At 42.7% G+C, this 16,926-nt stretch overlaps 1 protein-coding gene across 3 annotated transcripts in view; it reads left to right on the top strand.

Annotated features, from left to right (window-relative positions):
* The first annotated feature begins 1,878 nt into the window (after positions 1–1,878).
* CEP89 (centrosomal protein 89) overlaps positions 1,879–16,926 on the top strand; it is a 52,808-nt gene continuing 37,760 nt past the window's right edge. Inside the window, exons 1-10 of one of the 3 annotated variants that reach the window (XM_060276102.1) lie at positions 1,879–2,042; positions 4,577–4,683; positions 6,139–6,300; positions 6,794–6,992; positions 9,370–9,463; positions 10,426–10,454; positions 11,004–11,058; positions 12,475–12,684; positions 15,925–16,067; positions 16,539–16,589. In XM_060276102.1, the coding sequence (XP_060132085.1) occupies positions 2,004–2,042; positions 4,577–4,683; positions 6,139–6,300; positions 6,794–6,992; positions 9,370–9,463; positions 10,426–10,454; positions 11,004–11,058; positions 12,475–12,684; positions 15,925–16,067; positions 16,539–16,589 (1,089 nt within the window). In that variant the 5' untranslated portion in view covers positions 1,879–2,003. Of the gene's footprint in view, positions 2,043–4,576; positions 4,684–6,138; positions 6,301–6,790; positions 6,993–9,369; positions 9,464–10,425; positions 10,455–11,003; positions 11,059–12,474; positions 12,685–15,924; positions 16,068–16,538; positions 16,590–16,926 lie in introns of all 3 variants that reach the window. The other 2 variants (XM_060276101.1, XM_060276103.1) reach the window with 2 other exon arrangements.

Below are 16,926 nucleotides of genomic sequence, written 5' to 3'. Positions count from 1 at the left end.
GCCAGAGGTTTTTATTTCTTTCTGGTATATACTCCATTTGTAAAGCCCTGCATAGCACAATTTTGGACACAAAAAATAGGAATGTGTAAACCAAGGGTCACCAACCCAAGTGCCTACAATGGCATTTATTGGCACCACCAAGCAGAGGTTCCAGATGTTGTTTTCTTTTTAAAAAATAGTATCTAGCCCCCACCACCGGCGCCACAGAAAGTAAGTTACAAAGCAAATGTGCAGGTACCCCTCCAATTGATTTTGTGAGAGTAGGAAACCTGGCTGTTCCTGTCTGCTTATGAGAGAGGTCTGAGCTGCAATTAGTATCCATGTTATTTCTCAAGAGCTGCTGCTTTTAACCTCCCTTCAACACACTTTCTTATATTCTAGCCAGAAATTTGTCAGGTCGAGCAGTTTTTAAAATATGGAAATACAGCTATATGAAAAGCTTCACCATGACTGCGCTTTCTCCAAATTTGTATGATGCCATGGCCTCCCTCCTACATGGTGGCTGTGTTGTTAGGCCACATACCTCATAGCAGCTGTCCTGTGACTATTCTCCTCTCCCACTCCCTCCGAACCATGCTGCCATTTTTCAAAATGTGCACCCTACTTGTCCAGTAAAGGTCGGGACCAGTGCCGAATTTACATATGAGCTAATCAAGCTATAGCTTAGGATCCCACTCTCTTGGGGATCCCCAAAAAAATTAAAGGGAAAAAAACTAGATGTACAATGCCAAAATGTACGATGAAAAACAAATAAAATAAAACCTACATACAGCAACAGGGTTTTGTGTCGTGTAGGCTCCTATGGTGTAAATCAGGCATCCCCAAACTCGGCCATCCAGATTTTTGGGACTACAATTCCCATCATCCCTGACCACTGGTCCTGTTAGCTAGGGATGATGGGAGTTGTAGTCCCAAAACATCTGGAGGGTTAGTTTGGGGATGCCTGATGTAAATAATGGGCCCCGTCTGCCATTTGCATCTAAAGCCGTTTGCACTTAGGTATTATGTGCAAATGGCTTTAGGTACCTATTAGGTCCATAAATTACCATGTAGCATATATTCAACACAAAAAACAGCGACAATTTGTTCTTGACAAAGGACAGCTGGAAATATATAGGGTCCCATTACCTTCAGTAGCTTAGGGCCTCAAATCTAAATCCAGCCCTGGTTGGGAGACCCTTGCTTTAAGGCAGGAGAGAGATCACGCCACGCACAGGGCTGAAAATACAGGCGCCCACCCAGCAACAGCCACACGTTAGGAAGAAGGCAGGAAACTGCTGCATCAGGCCATACAGCCTGGCTTCCTTACGGTTGCAGTGGCCAACCAGATGCCTATGCGAAGCCAGAAAGCAGGGGAGCCTCAGCTGCTGCCGCCTCCCTGGGTGTGCTTGTCCGGCTTCTGCCTCCTTTCCTGGTGCCCTTCCTTCTCCCTCACTGGCACCTAGTGCTCCTTAGAGGTTGCTTTCTGCAAAGGCTACTACCATGCAATAAATGAGGGTGGGTGGGGTGAAGTTAAAGAACCTTCCCTTCTCCCTGCAAAACCCACCCAATCCCCGCCAGCTCCGCTTCCAGAGAGAGAAAGACAGACAAACGCGCCCCAACTTTGAGCAGAGCGCGCGTTCTGCGCCTGACGGACACCGGGCCAACCAGCCAATCGTAACTCAAAGCTCCGCCCTTTCCCCTCCCCGCCGATCAAAACACAAAACGAAAAGGTGCGCGCGAGCGAGCGACGAAAGGAGTGGGCGGTGCTTCTCTTTCAACGGCTGCCCGGTTGCTAAGGGGAAGGCGGTAGCAGTAAAGCGAGCGGCGATTGGTGGAAGTGGAAGGCCGTGGCCAATCGCTGCGCGGCTTGTTCCGGCGTGGTTGCGAGAGGGGAAGCGTCTCTGCTGCCCGGGCGGAATCGCTTCTTTCTCCCCGCTCCCAGGCGGGGCGGCGGCGGCGGGGGCGAAGACTCTCTCTCGCCGTCCTTTTCTGCGTACGCTGCTCAACCCTCTTCCGCACACATGGCGCTTCGCTTCAGGAGCGGCCGGAGGGGCCAGTTCGTGAGTATCAGGGCCGGGGTCGTGGTGGTGGTTCGGGGAAGGGAAACTACCCCCAGTGCCTCCTCCCCCCGTATCTTGTCAGGGGCGCCGGTTGTCATGGCGACCGAGAAACTCTTCCACTGCCACTCTCGGCGTCCCACTGGAAAACTTGCCAGAAGCGGGAGAGAAGAGGAAAGCCTTGCATACTTAGTCATGTCCCTGTTCTGCGTCTTCGGGACATGCCAGTAACCTAAAAATAAGTCTAGAAACAAGACATTTTGCTCTAGAAAAGGACATTCTCATGCGAATAGTGTAAATTTTTTAGGCATGAAGTTTCTTTACGTAGAGTCATGTATATTGAAGCCACCTCGTCCACCATTGCCTTCTGTGACTTGTGGTGGTGCTTCAGGGACTCAGGCAAAGTTACCCCCCAGTCTTTGCTGCTTCGGGCTCCGCTTAACTGGAGAGTCCCCCCGGAGGACTTCCTGCATGCAAAGCGATACTGCAAGTTGGATGGCTCCTTCCCCACACTGAGTGGACATCCGTGTCAAGCTGTGACTGTTGTTGCAGCATTTTCAGGACAATCATTCTGTTTAATCTTGTTCATCCAAGATCAATATACAACTGAACATTGCTGGTGTTAACTTTACCATGCCTGAAGAGCCATGCATATAAATATATGTGCTTCCTATGAATAGTGAACTGAAAAAAATTCAATGTTTTTATTTTAAAAATATTGTTACAGAATCGTAATATTTATTCATTCCTAGGGTTTAGGCCAGGGGGATTTCCCCAGATCTATAACAATATTAATAAGCAATCCAGCATAAGAAACTAGCAACACAGGGTGCAAAGTACACACCACAGATAACTGCTTTGTGGCGTTAATTGCAACTTTTTGAATATTTGACCAGTATTGCATCAGTTGCCAGGAATTGTGGGTTTATATCTGTTGCATGTTATCTGGGGGAAGCAAAATGGGCAAGACACATAATGTTCACAGTATATTATCAGGAGGACCATGGGAATTGTCCTGTTGTGGCACCACTGTAGTCCATGTTCTGATATCTTCCAGACTGCCTTAATACAATGTGCCCTGCATGGGGCTGCCGTTGAAAACAACTCAGAAACTTAAACTGTTCCAAATAGGAGTAGCCAAATTACTGGATGGGGTCCTGTTTAGAACTCGTATAACTCCTGTTTTAAAAGAGCTGCACTGGTTGCCAGGTTGCTTCCATCCCAGTTTAAGGTTATCACGCTAGTGTTTAAAAGCCCTAAACAACATAGCCCACAAATATCTGAAAGACCACTAAGGTACAGACCCTCTCAGGTGTTAAGAGGGGCTCATCTTGGTAGTTCCACCACCCCAGAGGTTCTCTTGGTAGTTCCATCACACTCAGAGGTTCAAGGTTGTGTGTAACTGGGGAGAGCGCATTATCTGTGTCAGCCCATAAGCTGTCAAATTTCCTCCCCACAGAGGTACGGTATGTCTGGCACCTTCATGGCACAACTTTCATGGTATACTAAAGACACAACTCTTTACCCAGATGTTTGACTTTTGAGATATAGCTTCCTAAGACACAACCTAGTAGTGACTGCAATTTGTTTTAAGTTGCTTTTAATACTGTATTTTATATTGCTTCTGGTGAAGGGTGGGTAATAAATATAATACAGTAGCAATAACTATGGTTTATTTTAACATGCAAGTGAGCCCTATTCTTGTGCATACTTACTCAGAAGTATTTGATGTAAGGCTGTATAATTTTGCAGTTTTATGGGAGCGGGCGCAGGGAACAGAATATGCTTCTGTAAATGGCCTTCAAAAATAGAAATGCCTATAGCTCACTGCCCTGCTAGTTAGAAGTGGCTGTCTCCTTTCAATAAATGAAAGCTTTAGTTGCTATCCTGAAAAACAAACAAACAAACATTTAAATCCAGCAGCTGTACTCAGCAGCATGGATTTCAGGTGGTTAAATATTTCATATGAAACATGTCAAGTGCTCTGTCTCTAAGGATCTAATGAACTCTCCAGCCAGTTTTGTTCACCCCAGAAGATTTCAGGCTTGTTTTCCTTTCATAGTAGTTTCCCAAGAGGAGTTTCAAACCAATTTGTAATATAGCATAGTGGTATTCTTTTTAAAAATGAAGTAAAATTATATATATAACTAGGTGCACCAAATCCTCTTTGGATTCTATGCACATACTTAAAAGTATAAAATTAATGAGACCTAATAGTGCAATTCTTTGCATATTTACTTAGCAGTTAAGTACCACTATTTTCAAAGGAACTTTCTTCCAAGTACTGTAAATACAGACAGGACTGCAACATTTGTTCCAAATACATGTATTTTGTACTTCATTGTTCAGTTGCCATGCTGCAATATTGAATGCTCCTGTTATTTAGTGCTATGTCCCTGGATCCAATACATACATTAGTTTGCATGTAATTGCTCTTCCCTTTTGTGTTGTTTCTAGTCATTGTGCATACTTAGTTTTGTGTTTCTCCATTGTGTTTGGTCAGTCATTGCCAACTAACTTTATTTTAAATTGTCTAGAAACATATAGCTCATGGCCTGATCCCTGCAGCTACCATAGCACCTAAAGCTGCCGTCCCCCGCACCCCTCCCCCTCGTAGTCCAAACCCTTCTCCAGAAAGGCCCAGGTAGGTCTTAATGTTTTTCATCTCTTGATTACCAGTCATTGCATAGAATATATATAGATATATATTTAAAATGCATGCCTCTCTCTTGCTTGCAGCTGTAACATAAATCTAATACATTCCAATAATATGTAGGGTTGCAGCTTTGAAGTCATTTAACCATTTGAACATGTTAATTATAAATTAATTTTAAATTGGCAATGATGCCTAAAAAATATGTTGAGTGACAAAAAAGCAACGATCAGAACAGTCCAATTAGCAGCACAAATATGACTCTTTTTTTTACTCTCCTTCCTTCTTTTGCAAGAACTAGTTGACGTATGCTTTACACTGGTGTGCTTGTACTGATCACAGTGGAAATGGTTGAAGACCATTCACTAATACTTTAATAAAGACTGCAGCATTGTTTTCTATTACCTTAGAAGGGGGCAGATTACAGTTGTGGGACTAAGTTAAAATTTCTTAATAACGTTGCAGCTCTATATAAAATTACATTTGAATCAGTGTTTGCAAGAGATCACTTACAAAGATTATTACTGTTTATCTGACAAATAATAGTAATGAAATGTTTGTTTTTTAAATTAATTTAGCCCAGAAAAATGGAGTGATGTAAAATACAATCCCTTAAAAACATTATTAACCTTTTATTTTGACTTTTAAAAGAATCACTGTTTCTTCATTTTGCTTTCTGGTTATTTTTTAATCTCACTTTTCTTCCTCCCTTTTTTACCTTTTCAAAATCACGCTCACAACAAAGCAGCATCTTCTGGCAAATTTATACAATCAGGGCTGAAAGTAAGTCCTGTTGAGTTCAGTAAGACTTATTTCTGAGTAGGCATGTAGGAGAATCAAGTGTTGGTGGAGCTTTCCTTGGACTGTAGTCCTTCAGACACAGGTTTCATGCTTGAATGTTCTTCAACATAAAAAAGCAATCCTTTCCTTCACAAAGAAAATTGTGAGCCAGTATTCAGATACACAGCATCCTGCCTGCAGGGTGAAGTGGTGCAGTCCAGAAAAGGCTTAAGAGGTTCATTCTGTTCACATTTTGTTCTTCAAGGTAAGGAAAGAAAGAAAGAAAGAAAGGTGAGGAGATGGCCTGATCCTGTGATTTAGCGCCCCACAGATGCACAAGCATAGCTTCCTGAAAAAACTAGCCAGTGTGTGCAAGGCTCCTTTCTTCCCATAGTTGATAAGAAGGAGGCACGTGATATTACCTTGAAGACTTAATTCGGTCCACAACTGATTGCAAAATAGGGCTTTACATTTTAAGCTCCTAATGATTCAAGGTATGTTACCAATAATGGAAAGGAAAGGTGGCAGTTTGCCCACCATCTTTGTTTTGCAGTTTCTGTTGCTTATACTGTATGCAATAACATTTAGGTTATTCCTGTCACAAATGAGATGAAATGTTCTAAGCCATTGTAAACACTTCAGTATTTATTTATTTTTATTTTCCAGATCCGCTCTGGCCGCAGCTATTCTTGTGACAACCCTTACTGGACGGACCATTGCCATCCCTCAGCCACGTCATCGATCTCTTTCTGAGAGTGATGCCAGTTACTTGCAAGATCAAGAAAATAATATTGAGCCATATGCCACTGTCACCGAGCTGCGAATGCGGTAGGATATAATGCATGTATTGATGAGAACTGTTGGAAAAGTTGTAATGGAACCTTTATTTCCTCTGGTTAAAGAGTCCAAGATTTTATACCCCACTTCCGACATAATAAGAACCATGAATGTGCCTGTCTGTGTGAGTGTTGGATTCTCACCCTCTCCTCTATCTCTCTTGCTTTCCGAGGAAGAAAATAGAAAGCATCTATTTTCCATTTGTGATTTGTTTAAGCTATGGTTTGAGAACAAGCTAGGATCTGAAACCATAGTTTAAACAAATGACAGTTTGTTTACAGTTGGGACACCTTATGGAATTGTGGGTAATTTAAAATCCAAATCAGATGCTTTTGATCTTCAGGACATGAGAAGAAGGGTATGGAAATCACACATACCCAAGACTCATTAAATCATAGAATTAAAGAGTAGGAAGGGACCCCAAGGTTTTGGAGACTTGAGAGGGTATGTGACTCATATCCATTAATGCATTTTCTGCCAGCAGTCACAACTGGAAGAGCAATGGTGATGACAGAAGCACTGGGCAGTCTTTGGAAGTATCAGGCAGTTGTTGTGAGGATCAGGACATGGATACATATCCTTCAGACACAGAAAAGGAACCAGATCCAAACCATCAGGTTATTGATAAAAAAGTAAACATTATCAGCGAGGCTTGCTATGCTGTTCCACACAAAATTAAACAGGTAAGCATTGGAGTGTCTGCTTCTGCCAGCTCTCAGAATACAGTTGTAAAAATCATAAATTATTTTAATCACATTTGCAAATGTTATATTGTTATCAGTTCCTTTATTGTTACATGTATCATTGACAGTGATGCCATTTTCCTTCACACTGTATGTGTTTCCTGATCCCAGCTTTTTATCTTAAAGCTAGACAGTTTCAAATTTTTGGTACCAACTTGTTAGTAATTAAAAATGGTATTGTGGCTGAGGCAGCCCTTTGTATGGATGCCTGGAGCTATTCCTTCATCAAATAGTTCCCAAATGATCTTGGGAGGACATGTGTAATGTAGCAGCAGAATTTATGAGCAGGCTGTGCATCATACTTGGTATCCAAACTTCAGGGAGCTGTTCACTTTGCAGCCAGACCAGCTGAAATATCTGCTCAGCACTCACTGTTTTACTTGGTTGTAAAAGCTATTTTTGAAACTAGTCTGGCAAGACCATTTCTACAAAATAATGAAAGTCTCTGCCTCAGATTCCCATTGATTTTCCCCCTTTGTGGTGTCAATTTGTATTGCTTGCATCTGAGGGAGCAAACCGCTTAATTGTCTATCGTTACAGCAAGTTAGAGTGTTGTACCAAATGAAATTAAAAATTTAATGGATGGAAAAGCATTGGAGGGGAAAGAAAGGGGGGGGGTTTCAAGAAAACAGTGTTTGTGTAAGGAGGCAGAAAATGTCCTTAGGTGAGGCAGAGAAAAGCAGAAAGGCCAACAGTTTTGAAATCTTTCACTGCACATTAGTTCCACAGCAATAAATAAGAAGACTTTGAGATAAAGTTCAGGAGTGCAGACTAAAGGATGAGTGACATGTTCAGAAAAATATTGTGACTCAACCCTTCTGACTCTCTCCCACTTCAAAGTGCAGGTGGCAACTAGATGCTTCCCTGAATGCAGAAACCTAACAAGACAGAGCAGAAGGTTCTAGCATAGCCTTATCTCTAACAGGGTGGTTCCCTATGCCCATAGAGATTTTGATATGAAGTAGTGTCCCCCCTCCCTGCATTCTGAAGTGATATAATTTGGCTCAGCAAGGCTGGTCTCATACTGTTTCCTGCTACAATTTCCCATGCTTTATTTATATGAAATGGATAAGTGCTTCCTTTGGCTTGGGTCAGTGGATTAATCAGGTTAACTAAAAAAGGTCACCTAGCTAAAATGAGCAGCATACTGACACATATTTTTATGACAAGTACTTGTTAAGAACTGCAGGTGTCATTTTAGGAGAGGCATTCCTCCTCTTTCATGGGGAAGGCAGTGGGACTTGTCAAATGAGGCCCGCTGTGGAACATGATTTCAACAGCAGTTGCCCTGCATCTCCTTGGATTGCTTTTCAGGTGACAAACAGGTTCTCCTTCATTAGTGAGGCACATGTGTTTTGACAGTCAGGGGTTCTGCACCATGGGCAGAAGCCAGATTAGTGGAGATTAGCCAGAGTGGAGATTAGGTTTCATTGATACTAGGTACAGCTTCCCATTTATCAGAAAACATGCTGTGAGAAAGATTGTTTTTAGGCAGATAGATTTAGACAAAGTACTGTTTCTTCAAAATGATTAGTGCATCTGCAAGTTTATATAGATTACATCAGTTAGTAAAAATAAACAACTCAGATTGCTTTAGCCACATGGCATACTTAATATGGGCTTGGTTTTTGTTTTGTCCTAGCATGAGCAAGAGACAGAAGCCATGCTAGGCAATGCAGCCTATGTGCAACTTTGCTGGTGGCATTTCTTATTAAAAAGAGCCCTCCCATGACTTTTATATGCTCTGACTGTGCCAAAAGCAAAAATAACCCCATAATACTAGCTGAAAAATAGGAATAACTTCTTTGCAGACCTAAACTGCAAGCCCTTCCTCCCAGCTGCTTGAAGCCTCAAACTTTGGAAAGCAGTAGTAACCTTGAAAACTTATTGTGTGCAATTGTAAAATGCATACACAACTTTTTGCATACTTGCAAGTAACATGAATCTCCCCTTCTACTGAGGCATTTCCTTCTTTGATCTTCTTATAGGTGATTTTCTTGTAGAGAAAGGATATTCAACTGTAGACTTTGCAACATCAAAGCCTTTTTACCTCTCAGCTGCTCCTAGAGGACTGGATAAAATCTGGCTGCAGGCTGTTTCTAGCCAATGGGTCCGGGGTCCCCACTTCACTAGGGAAAGCATACTGGTCCTCCCAGATGGTGGTAGTTTCAGGCTACCACCATCTGGGAAAAAGAAAAGTAGCTGTTGAGGGTTGATAGTAATTTCAGTGAGTAAAATATGTTCATGTAGCAAACATGCAGGTTGTGCATAAGATGGACTGTGGTTTTATAAATTGTATTGCAATATTTTTACTTAGGAAAATCCCCCAGTATCTTCTAGTGTTGATGGTGAAGATGATTCTTTTCTCTGTGAACCTACTTGCCTCATTCGTCCAAATGTTCAGGTGGAAGGTAATGTCATTTTTCTGCTTTGAGATGAAATGATGGGAAACGTCACTTTAAAAAATCATTATCGTGGTAGTTCATGTTCCAAAAGTATCAATGAACAAGTGCGACTTGTGTCAAAATGCTGTAGCATTTCCCCACATGTATGAGGAGTGGGCCTGTTCAGGGTGCCATCCAACTCAGAAGAGAAGCCTTGTACTGTTCAGGACTCTGGTGGATGGAATGAAGAGAGTTTCAGGAGCCGGAAAGGGATAAAGGACACCTTTTAAAATATTCTTCCTCTGCCTTGTTTTCTCCTACTTTGCTTTATAACTCTAATGGACTACTAACCCCAAACCTGCACATTTTGTAGCTCTGTAATGGCAACACACCCACTGCAGGACAAAAACAGGGAAAGCCAGTGCTGTTTCCTTTCCGCTTCTGAAACATTCATGCGTATAGTATATGGAGGGACTTTTTAAATCCCAGGGGGTCATCTCCTGAACCCTAAGACCATCTCACATCCAGGATCCTTACTGTAAGCCATAAGGTCAATTCCCTCTTCCTCTGCACTCCATTTCCTCCCCCTGCAATAGATTCCCTCTCATTCCATGTTTTGGCTGCTCTCAACTCTTACTCTGATACCTCAGTATCCAAGGGGCATAACCATATTACACCATGAATTGCCTCTTCTCCAGCCCTCCTGAAAAAAGAAGTGGAGCCCTTGTTTGGTTTCTAACTTGACAAGTAGAATGATGGATGAGGCATACAAAAGGTCTCGCATCTCTCAGCCAAACGGTAATATGATAAAAAGGGATGGATTACTTTGGTAACTTCAGAAAATCTTTAATAAAAACCAATTTAGAAAAGCGGGAAATGGTATAATCTTGTGATTCAGTGATGAGAATTTTTAAAAATCTGATCAACTGTAGTTCTCCTTTTCTGTTTTGAACTACTTCATATTTATTACCTTCTGTCTTGTATTACAGAAATTGAACCCTCTGGAGTGAGTTTTCAGGTAGGATTCATATCAAGATACTTAAGTGCATTTAAGGATCTTTCTGCCTTATCTATTTATTTTCATCCTACCTTCTTCCAGGAAGCTTGGGGCAGCATACCTGGCTCTACCTCCCTTTTTATCCTCACAACCACACTGCAGTTTAGGTCAGCCTGGGTGTTGGTAACTGGCAAGTGGATATTTGAATCTGGGCATTTGTACCTACCCTGACAATATGGATTCAACTAACTTTGGCAGGAAATATCCAGAAACCGACGAAGAATGATAAGTTTAAAGAAGGTTTAAAGAATTACTTTTGCATAACAACTTACAAGCCAAGGTTATCTTTCTTCTTTCCAAATGCTGTCCATTACAGTACTTGTAATTTTCTTACATTGTTGTTGTTAATAGAAAACATTTTAATAAAATTGAAATTGTAACTGCAGGAATTGGTTTTTAAATGTTTAGTCTATTTTCTATTCTTTCTGGAGTCCCTGCAGGGTGTTTTTTTTAAAAGAATAGAAGGGTTCTCGCAGGAAATGAGATCAAATTATTTTGTTTCCCTGCTAGGTAGAAAAAAGCACAACTGAAGATACACTGAATGAAAAGCCTCCACTGACTCCAGGTATTGAACTCTGGGTTGTTGTTTTTTAAGGTTGGTATAAATGGGTTGTGCTGGATTCTCTATAAGCTGCGAGGAAGAGTTTGGAGTTTTTGCTGCTGTTTTAGATTAACTGCAGCTTTCCTATCACTTGATCCCAGACAAACCATAGTTTATGAAGCTCGCTTGTTTTCACTAACTGGTTAAGATTAACCATTGTTTGTCTGGGTTAGGACAAAATGCTAAACTGTGGTTAATTTGAAGAGGAAGCTTCCGAGATCCTCATGGCTGTACCATGAAAAAGGGGGAAGATTGTGTGCCCAATGCAATTTGTGGCTTATCCTTTTAACACTAAACCATTAATATTATGTTCAAACCTCTCCTATGTATTTCTATAGCAAAGGATAACACTTTGCTTCATGTGAAATTCTCATGTCTTATTTTCCAGCAGGAATTATGATAGTTCTGGATTTAGAAAAAAATATTTTTTCTTTCCTGGCATGTTTTCTGATAACTGAAGAGCTTGGTTGTATAGAAAGCAAATTTCTACCTTGGGCTTTTCCTGCTGACAAAACCCCGATTCTTCATGCTAGCCCATTGTGTAATATCCCATCAAATTACAGGGTATGCTTTGGTGGAATGGGGGGAAGTAGTAGTTCTGCAGAAGGGCCAGCCTCTTTGTGACTTCAAAACATCAGAGGAGGTGCAGGATTGTGGCTGACTTAAGATTTTTTTAAAAAGTTAATTTAATAAATTCAATATGGCTTTTCCCTGGGAAAACAATTCTACAACAATTAATGTTTTGTTAGCCTTCAGTTCACTAGACTAAAGGTTTCAAAAATATTAATGTACTTTCTTAACGTTTGTGCTGTACTTTTGAAACATATACCTGCCCCAAACTCAGAATCACCTTCAGACTTCCTTTTCCCCCCTTCTCCACCAATGAGGGTAAGGCAGGTGACTACTAAGAGGAGGGTTTTTTCAGAGCTGATGCTTCAGTTGTAGAATGCCCTCAACTGTCACCTTTGTTGTGGTATTTTTGTGGTATTAAGATGTTTTTATTTCTCCAGGCTTTCCAGTTTCAAAAGCATGCTTGAGTGCTTCTTAGACCTTGGTCTCTACTAGTTTGTTCTGATGTTGTTTTCACTGGTGTCTGGTTCAAGTTGTATAGTTTATTGGAGTGTTTTGTTTTTAAATTACACTGTTCAGAAAACACAGCTACATATCCCCCCCCTTGCAGTCAAAAGCAAAATGGAAGCTGAAATGTTTAGGATAATAATGATCTGGGGAGATCTTGAATTTGTAGTCGGCATTCACTTTGAAATGAATGGTTCTCAAATCCATGATGCCTCTTTATGTCTAAATGAGTTTAGGACTGCAGCCTATGGTTGAGTGGCTTGGGTTTTTGGTGTGTCTAATGAGTATTCTCTTCCATTTCAGTCTGCAGAATGCAGGGACCGATGGCCCTCCCTAGAGAAAAGTTCCAGAAACTGAAAGAAGAAAATTGGCATTTGAACAATGCAAATCAGGCTGTGCTTTCCGAACTTGAGGCAACAAAACAGCAAATGAAGAAACTCCAGTTAGAAATAAAGAAACTAGAAAAAGAAAATAGAAGATTTAAAGAAACTGCACCAAATTCACACAGTGAAGGTAGGAGTGACTGTTGTTTGTACGTAAGTGTTTGGGAGAATAATACTGTACTTCTCATTTTTCATCTCCTGGGATAGTCTTGAACTATTGCCTCTGTGTTTGTTGTTGTTTAATGTATCCCAACACAGAATTGAAATAACTTTTGAAGGCTGACAGCATATAATTTACTTGATTTTCAGATAGTATATTATTTAAGTAATTAAAGGTAAAGGGACTCCTGACCATTTAAGTCCAGTCGCGGACTACTGGGGTTGCGGCGCTCATCTCACTTTACTGGCCGAAGGAGCTGGCATACAGCTTCTGGGTCACGTGGCCAGCATGACTAAGCCACTTCTGGCAAACCAGAGCAGTGCACGGAAATGTCGTTTACCTTCTCGCCGGAGCAGTACCTATTTATCTACTTGCACTTCATGCTTTTGAACTGCTAGGTTGGTAAGAGCAGGGACCAAGCAATGGGAGCTCACCCCGTTGCGGGGATTCGAACCACCGACCCTCTGATCAGCAAGCCCTAGGCTCTGTGGTTTAACCCACAGTGCCACCCGCGTCCCATTTAAGTAATTATTGAAGTTTAAAATGAAGTATATGATATCATAGTACCAAAGTACAGTGGTACCTTGGTTGTCGAACCTAATCCATTCCGGGAGTCTGCTTGACTCCTGGAACTGTTTGAAAACCAAGGCGTGGCTTCCGATTGGCTGCAGGAGCTTCTTGCACTCAATCGGAAGCTGCAGAAGCCACGTTAGACGTTCGGCTTTCAAAGAACGTTCAAAAACAGGAACACGTCTGGGTTTTCGGGGTGCAGGAGCCAAACTACCAAGGCATTCGAGAACCAAGGTACGACTGTATTGGGGAAAGCATTTAATCCTCAGTCATGTAAAAATGTCTAGTTCAGTACTGACTACTTGAATGCACAAGTTACAAAAGTTTAAGCTAGCAGGCTTTTTTTTTTACCTAGGGATCCATAACCTGATTAACGGGAAAGTTATAAAATTTGTCCTAAAGTGTCTATTCCCGCATGTGTATATTCAGCTGTACACGTGTATATTATATCTACATGCAAGATTTTGAGCATAGGCTGGAAGGGCCTTGTTCTGGCCTTGTGGAATTTTACCACCAGGCAGCTCATCTGTTCCTTCTGGTTTCACAGTGCATGCTGAACTTCTCATGTGCCTGCTGTGGGTGAGTGGGATGGACTTCCTTTTAATCCCACAGCAAGAGCCCTCAGCTGGTTCCCTTCCATGTAGATTTTGCTGAAAGTGTTCTTGATATTCAGATGCACACAGATCTGACCTGTGAAGCAAGTCTTTGCAGGACAGGACCCTTGGAAGCATATGATGAAAGATCAAGGAAGTTTATTTGGGTTGGCATTGATCCTATTCTATGCTAAAGAAAGATATGAAGGAAACATCCCTTTAAAAATAGAAACATAGCCATCAAGTGGTATTTATAATGGGTATGGCTTTGTACTGTGTTCCATTTGTTTCTAAGGTTTAGTAAAGTAAGCCCACAGGTTCCGGAGATTGCACCTAAAGACAGGATTGTGTATTGTCAAAACCCATTGGGTTCAATGGTGGGTGGGATTAACAAAGTCATTTCCCTTAGAAACTTGCTCCCTTTCCACCCCTTTTTATTTTTTATTTTTATTGACACATTTAAAGCTGAATGTGCACAAGTTAAATGCATGTAAGTATGTACAGTGGTACCTCGGTTTACGAACACCTCGGTTTACGAACTTTCGGTTTACGAACTATCCTAACCCGGAAGTTAGTAAACCGAGGTGCCGGAGGTCTACTGAGTGTCCGATGCCTTCGGGGAGGCCGGGCCTTCGCTCCGATGCCTCCTGGAGGCCCGCAGCGAAGGCCTGGCCTCCCCGAAGGCATCGGAGCGAAGGCCAAACCTCCCCAAAGGCATCGGAGCGTCGGATACCTTTGGGGAGGCTGGGCTTCGCTCCGATGCCTTTGCGGAGGCTGGGGAGCCGCGAAAGCGGTCCCCGGCCTCCGCAAAGGCATCAGAGCAAAGCCCCAGCCTCCGGAAGGCATTGGAGCCGGGACTTCGCTCCGATGCCTTTGCAGAGGCCGGGGACCGCTTTCGCGACTCTCCCCGGCCTCCGCAAAGGCATCTGAGCGAAGTCCCGGCTCCGATGCCTTCCGGAGGCCGGGGAGCGTTTCCGCGACTGGCCTGTGCAGCCGCGAAAGCGGTCCCCGGCAACCGGAAGCCAGGGACCGCTTTCGCAGCTGCACAGCCCAGTCGCGAAAGTGCTCCCCGGCCTCCGCAAAGGCATCGGAGCGACTTCGCTCCGATGTCTTTGCGGAGGCCGGGGAGCACTTTCGCGACGCTCCCCTGGCTCCGGAAGGCATTGGAGCCGGGACTTCGCTCCGATGCCTTCCGGAGGCCGGGGAGCGTTTCCGCGACTGGGCTGTGCAGCCGCGAAAGCGGTCCCCGGCTTCCGGTAGCCGGGGACTGCTTTCGCGGCTGCACAGCCCAGTCGTGGAAACGCTCCCCGGCCTCCGGAAGGCATCGGAGCCGGGACTTCGCTCAGATGCCTTTGCGGAGGCCGGGGACCGCCTCCGCAAAGGCATCGGAGCGAAGTCCCAGCTCCGATGCCTTCCGGAGGCTGGGGCTTTGCTCCGATATCTTTGCGGAGGCCGGGGACCGCTTTCGCGGCTGCAGCCCAGTCGCGGAAACGCTCCCCAGCCTCCGCGAAGGCATCGGAGCAAAGCGGTTAATCCGTTCTAGGGGGTGTTTTTCCTCGTCTAGAACGGATTAATCAACTTCCCATTACTTTCAATGGGAAAGTTCACTTCGGTTTACGAACACTTCGGTTTATGAACAGACTTCTGGAACCAATTGTGTTCGTAAACCGAGGTTCCACTGTATTTATATTGCAGAAATGTTAATCTGAAAGGTTGTTTTAAAAAAACAATCAATACTATCTATCTTGTGTGTGCATGTTTCTATTAAATTTATTAGGCTTGTAGGAGTCTGCATCAAACATAGCAAACTTTATTATACTAATAAAGTCTCCTTGCCATCTCACCAAACATTGTCCACTCTCACTGAATTGATCTGGGGAATTTCTGCAGGCAAAGTATGCTTTGTAATGACATAATGTGGTGCAATTATAACACCTTTAGAAACCCTTGAGTACCCCCTGAAAAAAAGCACTGGATGTTTGGATAATCAGCAAGATTTTCTATAACTGCAATGCACTTTAATGTTTTACAATTTTCTGTTATGCAGAGGATCTTGCAGAATTGATTTTATTAAGACAACAGGCTCAGGAACTGGTGGATGAAAATGACAGTCTGAAAATGACTATTCATCGTCTAAATGCAGAATTGAGTCGCTACCAGACTAAATACAGACCAATTTCACCAAATGAGGTAATGTTTTCTATTAAGCTTCTTAGGAAGAAAAGAATAGTACTGTTCCAACATTAGTGACTGAGAGCTTTTCCTCATTTGTTACAGTTGCAAAATAAGCATCTTTACCAGGGAGCATCCTAGTTGTGCTAAACCATAGTATAGCATGAGGAGAATTAGCCCAGGTGGGCCTTGCACTTGTGCACTTCCTGCTTCTGAGCACAACGTGAGGTGAAGTTCAGAACTTTTCACTTCCATATTTGATTAACCATAATTTGCCATGTCAATGCAACCTGAAAAAGTGGCTTGTTGTAACTATTGGTGTGTGTTTTTAGCAAGTAAATGTCAAACTGTTTTGGAAGCACCATGTTCAATTTTTGCATCCAATTTGCGGGATGAACAAAAATAAATATTTTTCTTTTAAACAAACCTCTGATACAAAATGTTACAGATCTCAATATTAATGTGTAACTTATGTTTTTCTTATTTTAGAGTCTAAAAATTGGAAGCCTGCCAATGAAAAAACCAATACCCCCATGGCTGGTATGTAGCAAACCACTATTTCTTAGTTTCAGTAGTTTAGTGCTAGATACCGTATATGCTGGCGTATAAGGCGACTGGGCGTATAAGACGACCCCTTACTTTTCAAGTTAAAATATAGAATTTGGGATGTACTCCAGCCCTTTTTTGGCGGGGAGGGGAGGGGAGGCTGTCTTCTCCAGCACTCAAGTCTGCAGCCGGGGAAATGGTGGTTTGTTTGTTTGTTTGCTTGCTTAGTTATTGAGAGGGGGAAAGAAGCCAGAGAGAGGAGAGATAGAGAAGCAGAGACATCGAGCAAAAGGGGGGAAAGAAACCATAGAGAGGATAGCGATAGAGAGGC

This window comes from Zootoca vivipara, chromosome 6 (genome assembly GCF_963506605.1).
Source record: "Zootoca vivipara chromosome 6, rZooViv1.1, whole genome shotgun sequence".
Taxonomy (NCBI): Eukaryota; Metazoa; Chordata; class Lepidosauria; order Squamata; family Lacertidae; genus Zootoca; species Zootoca vivipara.
This window is presented reverse-complemented; position numbering and strand designations above follow the sequence as displayed.